General features: G+C 39.5%; 1 protein-coding gene across 3 annotated transcripts; it reads right to left on the bottom strand.

Moving 5' to 3' along the window:
• Positions 1-2,922: 2,922 nt before the first annotated feature.
• On the bottom strand, positions 2,923-9,461 carry LOC311279967 (uncharacterized protein). 3 transcript variants are annotated; one of them, XM_084391809.1, is made up of 2 exons: positions 9,360-9,461; positions 2,923-6,221 (listed from the first exon to the last, which is right to left on the bottom strand). In XM_084391809.1, exon 2 carries the CDS (start codon positions 6,135-6,137, stop codon positions 4,728-4,730), a length of 1,410 nt encoding a protein of 469 aa, XP_084247935.1. In that variant the 5' UTR covers positions 6,138-6,221; positions 9,360-9,461; the 3' UTR covers positions 2,923-4,727. The 3 variants fall into 3 exon arrangements, with proteins under 3 accessions (XP_084247935.1, XP_084247937.1, XP_084247936.1); XM_084391811.1 differs by having other exon boundaries at positions 8,993-9,405; XM_084391810.1 differs by lacking the exon at positions 9,360-9,461 and adding an exon at positions 8,430-8,571.
• Between the last annotated feature and the right edge of the window lie 532 nt (positions 9,462-9,993).

Genomic DNA, 9,993 nt, shown 5'->3' with positions numbered 1-9,993 from the left:
GGCTAAACTTGAGTCGCTACACCCGTCGCCTCGATCATAAGAACCTTCCGAGAGAAAAACAGGTACAGTAGATCAGACTGCTCTCTACTGTAACCTTTGAGTGCAGTACACTGTGCTGTTACAACACATACATGTACTGTAGCTGTTGCACTATACTACTGTAATACAGTTTTTCTCGATTGTTTACACACATTTTCTGAAAGCATGCCTCATATTCTCAGAACTCTACACACAAATCCAAAAACACACACACAATGGGCAAAACCCCTCAATTCTCCTGCAAAATGAAACTTTACATTCAAAACAATGTTATTTCTTCTCAAAACGGTATTTTGTTTTCAAATGACACACACAAACCATCATATGAATAGACATTTATAAGAACCAGTTGAACACTGATGTGCTCAATGTAAAACACTATGATGAATGCAAAACACTTCTTCTCCATTCATCATAATGATTTAGGCCTTTTTTTTTGTTCAGTGTTACACTTTCTACAGACAGTACATACATAAGTGTGTTGTAAAATATCTGAGAATATTGCTTTTATACTCAGAACACACAAATACACGGTAACGAATATATTTTATTTTTCCCACAAAAACAATGTACACAGTGTACATCCCAACCATCACAAAGTACATACAGTGGTCTACATACAAAACAACAGAAGAATTTACTGTATACAGTTACAGTAATAAAAAAAAAAAAAAAATTTGGCATCCATTGCCCCATTGAAGAGCTCACCTGTTGCCCTTTTATGCTAAAGCTCTGATTGCTAATTGTAAAACTGTGTGACGGGTGTTTGCCCATGTGAAGAGTCAGTGTGCATATTTGAATGGCAGTGTGTTGCTTGTGAAAACAAGAGATTTTCTGCATGAAAATTGTGCCAAAAGCAGAGAATTGTGTGTAGTGTTTTGAAAAAAGTGTGTTTTAGAACTGCAATTTGAGTGTAAAGCAGGAATTGTGCTTGTAGTTTAGCAGAATTGGCTCAGGGGGTTGGTGAATGAGTTACATGTTGTGGTCATTGTGTCTCAAGTACCAGAAAATGTGTGTAAACAATCGAGAAAAACTGTAAAAAGAAATGCATCAAATTGCCTCACATACAGATAGAGTTTTCTGAATGCCAGATATAGAGTTTTCTGAATGCTTCCATTTTGTAAAAAGGATGTGTTATAGTTACAGTAATCAGTACTTCTATTTTTCTAGGACACAGAGACGATGAAATGGAAGAAGCCTGCCAGATATTTCAGTTGATGCGTGCCAGCGGGGAACAGGTCAGCAAGGGGATTTTTCCCCTTTCTGCAGAAAACAGTGATGTCATCGTCCAGCTCAGTTCAGTTCTCATACAACAGCGTCAGTTCAGGCAGATCAATGACATGTTGAATATTAAGTGTTCTCAACTAAGCAAGCCAGAGGCGACAGGAACCCAAACTCCATCAGGACAGAATGGAGAAAAACCCTTGGGAGAAACCAGGCTCAGTCGGGCCAGTTCTCCTCTGGGTATGTGTATATATATACTCATCTTCCCTTGCTGCGACATCTCTTCTGTGAGGCCGGGACAACCTGTCACTCACAAATCTATTGGTGGTAGACATGGTCCAGTTTTTAATTATATGCTTCTTCCTCGTGTAAACAATGCATTTTACATTAATAAAAGTTGCACTATACTGTTGCACTATACTATATATAAAACTATATAAAACTGCACTTTTTATACTGTAAAAAGAAATGCATCAAATTGCCTCACATACAGATAGAGTTTTCTGAATGCTTCCATTTTGTAAAAAGGATGTGTTTTACTTACAGTAATCAGATTCCCCAGACCAAAGACGGTAAAAAGACGGTAAAAACCTAAGAAAGTAAAGGGTAATATAAGGTTTAGGGTTAGTAGTTATTACCCAGTTATTGTATTTACTATAATAGATACATATGTACATGGTGAACTGGACTGTACAATAAAGTTCTACCATTTTTTTATTTAGTTTTTCAGGCTGTGCATTACAATGATCTTACCATGCTTCAAGAAAGAGCCAATAATATGGTTTGTTGATTGTGATTTTCTTTCCTGGACTTCCAGGAAAACACTTTAGAAATAGGAAGATACATTTCTATATTTCAATGGTCCACTTTAGACCTTCTACTAACTATAAGTAACTTTGCAAGTACATGTCAACTCTCATTAGAGTATTAGTAGTATCTAAGGTAGCAGGTCTGCTAACATTTTATTTTGATACTCCTCTACAGATATGATTACCTAACAGTCTACTAATACTCTAAATGAGGGTTAGTTGACAAGTTACTTATTGTTAGTAGAATGTCTAAAAAGTCATTGCTGTATATAAAATTACATTTTGGTCACCACTGAATCGGGTAATACATTGACTTAGGCTGTAGACATAGTCAACATTGAAATAAATATAGATAAGTTTAGTAATTTGTGTGTGGTTTTATATTGTCTTGTAGAAACGCAATGTCATACAGTATTTGCTGATGTGTTTTTTGTGGGTATGTGCTACCTTTCCACATTAGTCTGGTCTTGTGCTGACATCTTTTGGCCGACGACAGAACTACAGGACAGAACAACATTTACACCAAGGACTTGTTTTAACCAGCACATCCAGAGGCCAGTTGCGTAAGAACTAGTAATCAGTCTAACTTTTCGGTATCAGATTAGACCAATCTAAGTTTTTATGTAACTGACTTAAAAAAGTTATGAACAGTCTTATGAAGGAAAAAAAAATGATGACTAACTTGTAAGACTAGTCTTAGTAACGGCCCCTGCTGGTTTCAGTTACTGAGACAATGAGATAGTATGCATCAAGTGTAGTATGCATCAAGTCTAACTAGTAAACTGATTCATCAAACTGGACGAGTCTCTTATGTGGACTTAATTACCGAATACAGAATACAGACTGCTGATTCATGAACCAATTATTTATTACAAAAATGCAAGACAGAACTCTTAAACTATAATCTAATGGCAAACACAATACAAAAACATACATCTTTTATATAAGATGTAGGTCTGCTGCATTGAGAGATGAAATAGCTACAGCAATTGAAAACAAAGAAAATGACAAACATAAATCAAACCGTGAGGAGTGTGGACAGGAGAGCGGATGAAACCTTATATTATTGGAAAGAATTGAAAACAAATGGCAAGAACAAAGGAAATATATTAAAACTACCAACAACTACAGAGAGTACCAAGAGCGTTTTCTTTTTCTTTCTTTTTTTTTGATAACATCATTCCGGGTGCAACAGTGTCATCGTCTGTGCTTCACACGCGCATCTCAAAGTCTCATTTTTCAACACCATAAATGGGTTAGTAATTGCTAATCAATTTCAATTCAGACAGTAAATGGTGAGTGAAAGTCCAGACGCGTATGATCATCGAACAGGAGACCGATAAAACTTTGATGAGCTGAACCGCACGTCTTCTGTTGTGCATCGGAGAGCTTTGGTCTTACAAAGAGTAGCTGAGGGCACTTGATCGATTTTTTAAAAATGCATGGAAGATATTTCCGTGCCTCGCTCATTTAAGGTCTTGACCGGGAGATCCAAAGTCGCGTTCCAATTTCCTAAATATGTAGTGCTTCTGTCTATAAATACAATAGTGCAATGCTTGTTAAAATATGAAATCCCTTGGCTATTCCATAACTTATGAAGATACAGAAAAATAAATCAGATAGAACATCTTTTTTTTTTTTTTTTTGCAACTGCAACTTTTTACACATATACAGCAGAAGTAAAAAGCACACACTTTTGCGAGTATATTCTTTTCTCGTATTCATCAAGTGCACACAAATCTATATGAACAACATTTTAAGTGCATCTGTACATGTCCATGTCCAATAAGCATAAAATGCACCCTCTCCATGGACACAATGGATTTCATATTTTGACAAATGAACATCGAACAAGGAAAGAAGTACCAAAGACAACATGTTGAGGAAGCTAGTCAAATCCAAGAGAGTCAAACCTAGAACAATCCAACCACCCCAAAACACTCCCGTTTGCTCTCATCCTGCAGTTTTGAATTAAACTGTATACACGTCTAATAATATCCCATAAAACCAAACAGCAAAACCTGTTTTTGTGTGTCCAGACTTCAAGTGAGAAAATTTGTTGGTCTAAGAAATTAGGTCTCATAAATATAATTACAGGGGACATAATTGATTCAAACCGCACACTTAGTGGAACAACGTTCAAGTAAATTGCATATAAAATTTACTTCTTGCATACAAAACTTGCCTTTGCGCCTTCTACTCCAACGCGCACCTCAATAAGTACTTTATTTTGGGTTCACAGGTTCAGTGCAAGCACGAAAAATAAATAACACCTGCATTGCCAATGCCATCTGCTTTTCTCTGTTGTTTCTCTTGTGGACGCCTAAAAAAAGGGGACATAAATTAATTACACAATTTGGCTTGCAAAGAATTACCTTCCCAGTAAACTGAACGAACAAAAGAAAAGGGAATGTCAATCTAAACAAACAAAAATAAAATGTCATTAACAAAAATTGCTACTATATCCCCAATAATGTGGCCGAAAAGGGCAATGATAATTACAAGACTATTAGAAAGAAGCCACACAGGCAGGGATGCCGTGAAATAAGAATGAGGGGTAAACCAAAAAAAAAAAAAAAACAGCAAAAACACAACAACACTTCCCCCCCCACCCATCTGTGGAGCCTCAACAGTTCCAGAACATCTCAATCCTTCTCAGTCCGACTCGTATTCCAGCGGGGCCACCTCGTCGATGACCAGCTCCTCTTCGCACTTAATGTCTTCCAGTGTCGGCGACAGCTTCATTCCCGCGTGGACCTTCTTATGGCGCGAGAAGCTGGAGGAGTGAACGAAAGTTTTCCCACACTGCGGGCATTCGTAGAGCTTTCCCGACGCGTGCGTTTGCTGGTGCTGCTTGAGGTTGGACAGGCGGATGAAGGTCTTCTTGCACACGTTGCAGGTGTAGCACTTGTCGCTGGCGTGCGTGTGCTCGTGTCGGGACAGGCTGGTGGTGTGGCTGAAGCGCTTGTCGCACATGCGGCAGGGGTACGGCCGCTCTTCGTTCGGCAGGCACAACCTCTTCTTGCCTCCTTTACTGTGCTTGTTCTTCTTGCACAGGGTGTAGTAGTTGGGCTTGTCGCGGGAGCACAGCTTCAGGCGGATCTTGAGGTCCGAGGACTTGTCGAGCGAGTCTTTGCCGTGCGTGTACGAGTTGAGGAGCTGGCGCACGTGAGCCACCTGGTGTTTGGAGAGGCCGGCGGAGTGGCTGAAGACCCTGTCGCACTGAGCGCACTGGTATTGCTTCTCTCGCTCGCCCGACGAGACCGGCATTCGTTTATTCGTGCCGTGGTTGGATTGGAAACTGTGCTGGGTCATGATGGGCGCCGGGGTCGGCGCTGGGTACAACGGCCTAACGGTTTTATCCAAGCCTTTTTTGTGGATTAACCGATGCCGCGACAGACTGGAGCTGTGATTGAACGTTTTGCCACAGGTGTTGCACGTGTGCAGTCTCTTGGTTTTGTGGCATTTCTTGTGAATGGCCAAAAGCCGCTTGCCGTTGCACCTGACCCCGCACAGATTGCACTGGAGAGACTTTTTGCTGTCGCCTAACTTGCTGAACCCCTTCGAGGAAGCGAGGGCCGATCTATCCGAGTGAACGTGCAGATGGCGAGCAAGACTGGAGGAATGGCTGTAGATCTTGCCACAGAAGTGGCACTTATAGGTTCTAGTGGGAGACACCTCCTTCTCCCAGGAAATATCAGAAACGTCCTCGGCTTCGCACAGCTGGCTATTCTCCGGTTCCGTGTTGTCGTCCGAGTCGGATTCGCTTCCCACCTCCTCCTCGTGCGTCGGGATCAAATTCGGATCTACTTCCTCGCATTCTGGGTACACCGATTCGTAAGGGACGAAGAACGTCTCATCCGGCTCCACTTTCACTATCTGATCGGAGGTGAAGCAACCAGCCTCGTCCAAATCCTTTTTGACGCAGGCTATAGTGAATTTTGAGCCCACCTCGGCCCACTTGACCACGTATTCGATGGGTTGGGTGTCGAGCTCGACCGTGATGAAGTCTGCTCCTAAAGCGTCCTGCTCGGAGCAGGTCAGCTCTGTTTCTATCTCTTCCATTAGGGCTGATTTTCACGGCCCTTCTGTCGCTTTCTCACTGGGGAGCAGTGCCTATTCCAGCCTTAATTTACACCTCAGCAAACCCTAGTAGGAAACAGAAACAAAAAGCGTTTGAGTTCGATTAAACAGTACGAGCAATAATAACATACATCAACCAATATTTGGCTATTTTGGGATTATTGGCTGATAATTTGTCAGCCTGACAGATTATTATCCCCTCCCTCTTGTGTAAATTCTAACAGCTTTGTCAATATGTTTATTGTACAATGAAACTATTTCTGTAGTAGTTAATTTTGAGTTGATATTGACAACCCTCTACAATGCGAGTAAATCACAAGCATATGTGATCAAATTTCACGCTGAGCGACTAAAAAATGACTTTAATTAGCCAATGGCTAGTAAATTGTACGATCTCAGTCGACTGTGATTGAGTTAGAGGAAGAAAGTTTGGCGCTGAGCTTTACACACCGTCACTTGGCTCTCACACATGAGAGAAAGAGAGGCTTACACAGGCCACGTAAAGAGAATTGATGCTGTCGCGATCAGGCCAGTGCTACATCGTCATTAAAGTTTATCATTTGCATGTGTTTTTAAGCCTTGCCAATTTAAACATTGAAGTAGTGTTGACAAAAGTAAAATTTGGTCGCATATGCGAGTGATTTACTTGCATTGTAGAGGGTAGAGTTGTCATAAAGTACCGACTTCGGTACTGAAATTTTAAAAACGTGAAGATTTGAGCGCTGTTGAGCGGAATCGTAAATACCTCTGATTGGCCATTGTGTTCACGCGCTCATCGGATATGTCTGTGATTGGCTACAATTCAGCACAACAGCGCTCAAAGTTTCACATTTTAAAAATTTCAAATTACATAACTTTTTGACAACACTACATTGAAGCGGAAGAAGATGTGAAAATAACTCGCACATCCGAAGCACATGCCAAGAAAGAGTACGTAACAGTACGAACGTAAACAGTCGAGAAAGAAAACGCATGTGTAACAGTATCAGTATATTGGATCCTTGCATTCGGTCTTAAAGTGACAGCAGCCTAATATTCCTGCTGCGGTCTGTTTTTAACATTAATCAAACAAAAGACTCACTGCTTTCGACTCAATAATTGTATAACTTTAATAAGGATTCATCTATATTTAATTTATACAGTAAAGACTATTCAGTGTTGTTTTACATTTGATTATTCAATTTCTGTACCTAATCTGTATAACTACTGTTAGATTTACCTGAAAGGCACTGTTTATTTTATTTGTATCTTTCTTCTATTTTGATTATTTGTGCTTTTGCTTGTAGTCTGATTATTTGTGCTTATTTTATTACAGACTGTTTACACTGGTCTTTAATAATGTTTGAAATTTATATTTTGTTTTATATTTATGTAGATTTTTCTTTTTAAATTTGCATTGTTCATATACAAAGTCTCTCAAGTAAGCCAATGGCAACTCGAGCTTCAGTGAGTCTGTAGAAGGTTGAGTAAAATACAGTAGTCAGCATTTGAAATGGATCAAAAAAGTTCATCAAAGTTGTCCTGAGACAAGAACAGGTATTGGTCAAAATCCATGTATAACTTTGATGAAAGGTTTTGATCCACTTCAAATGTTGACTACTGTAGATGTTTTTTTTTTTTATGGTCATGATATAACATTACACTACATGTATATCAGCATTATATCACTCTTAGCCACTGAAGAACCATGCAAGTCGACTGCTAGAGAAAAAAAGAAAAAAAGTATAGGCTGCATGGAGACTCCTGATCTATGCAAGATATTGTACTTCCTCTTAGATGGTTTTTAAGGTCTGCACCATTAACAACAGCCAAGCAGACTATTCCTCGACTGTCATTTGAGAGATCCAGAACGATAACGTACATTCGGAGAAAGTTCTACACTGACATTTTACAGCATGTTCTGAAGAATCATTCTGACATTTACAGAACACTCTAAAGAATCACTCTGACATTTAAAATAACGTAATTCTGATATTTAAGAGAACATTCCATGGAATCATTCTGACATTTAAAGAACGTTTAGAACCATGATTTTGACAGAACGTTCTGGAGAATCATTCTGACATTTAGAATCGCTCTGATGTCCTGGAGAATCGTTCTGCAGTTCGTGCGAAACCTGTCAAATCCGTCGGAACGCGTTAACATGTCGATGATCTGTAAAATGAAAGCGGAGGTTCGCGCCAGGGTATTTCCTCATCAGCGGGATGCCGCGAAGCCGCCGCCGATCTCGCGTTTTCGCGTGTTTACGCGAGGCTTATTTATTTATAAACTCACCTTCTCTGATCAGTCGTGGTAAAAGACATGCAAAACAATGTCTTTAAACCAGCGACAAAAAAAAAGAAAAGCAGGCAAACAAAAGCGTTACAACGGTAAACAGGAAACACAACTGTGCATCGACACGGTGCATTGTGGGAAGGGATTAAATGGGGCTGCAACCGAGTGTCCAACTATATTTTTTATTTTAAGAGCATTTTAATGTCGCACGGGTCGTGTTCAAGTTGTACACGTCAAGAACGTTTTAAGGTCTCGACACTAAAATGTAGACAAGAACTGTGCCATGATTCACTCTGACCTTGTAATGGCACGGAAGAGGCGTTCGGCAAAGCCTTACTGTACACATATTATAATAATGCCAGGATTCATTCGGCCCGCCATAAAATCGCACATATATTCAGCATTACAGACAGACGATGTAAGCGTATATCTCACACCGAGGCCCAGATACACACTGAAACTGAATACGATGTGTACAAGCTGTACTTTCTGTACTACTGCCAGCTTGTGCTGAAATAACTCGCACTTACGGTTGATCAAGAATAAATATTATAATCACTGACCATTACGATCTTCACATGAGAGAACACAGATAATCCGTGAGCCCATTCGGTGCTTAAAATACGTTTTGATCGGCTATTCGTAAGAAACGGAAGCTTCAATAAGAGAAATAACAATACAACACGCTTCAGAAAGAGCCAAAGGTATTATAAAGACTCGGAGAATAGTGACATATGGCCGGTGTGACTGTATGATCTGTTGTATTTAAATTCCTCAATACAGTCACTAAGAACCACTGTAATATTATCACAGCGCGTCTTCCTGTCCCCATGACTGCACTTCATTGTGATTAAATAACCAGAAGCATCCACTGCTCAAACATTTTGCAATCAGCTAAGTCAGTTAAAAATGTATTTTTAAAGTAATTACCAAGCATTTAATGTGCAGTTTGGTCGATGGAAATCGGTTCGGTTCTGCCGCACCTCTGTCAGATCATCCCGATGTCGTCACGGATGTCATCTTTTTTCTCTCAGCCTCGACGCGTCACCGCTGATGTATAAAACACGTGGATCGACTTCCGCATTCCACTGTGAACATCATATACAGCATTAAATACACAGAGATTGTGATATGCTCCAAATAATTAAAAGGGACTGCCTGGAAATGACTGAAATTGTTTTTTTTATTACGGAATAATATTTCCCTAGTAACAGAAAAAACTGGAGGGAACATTTTTATGTATATTTAATGAATCACTGTAAAATGTATGTATAAGCCTACTTTTTTGTGTACAATGACAATTGTATCATCACTACATCACTTCCCAAAGCTGTAAAATTATATTTACTTTCCTCTTTATGACTATTTATAAATGCTAGGGATATTTACCAAGCAAAATAAATGAAAAGGCATTCCTTGAATTACTAACTACTATCACGAATAATAGGCAATTTAAGGTAATGATCCAATAACGTGTTCATATTCACACAGAGAGAGAGAGAAAGAGAGCATTGTTTTATATTAAATTTTATCATTTTAGTTATTAATATACAATTTATCAGCT

This window comes from Rutilus rutilus (assembly GCF_951802725.1).
Source record: "Rutilus rutilus genome assembly, chromosome: 20".
Taxonomy (NCBI): domain Eukaryota; kingdom Metazoa; phylum Chordata; class Actinopteri; order Cypriniformes; family Leuciscidae; genus Rutilus; species Rutilus rutilus.
The sequence above is the reverse complement of the archived record's forward strand: the minus strand, read 5'-3'. Positions and strand labels throughout refer to the sequence as shown.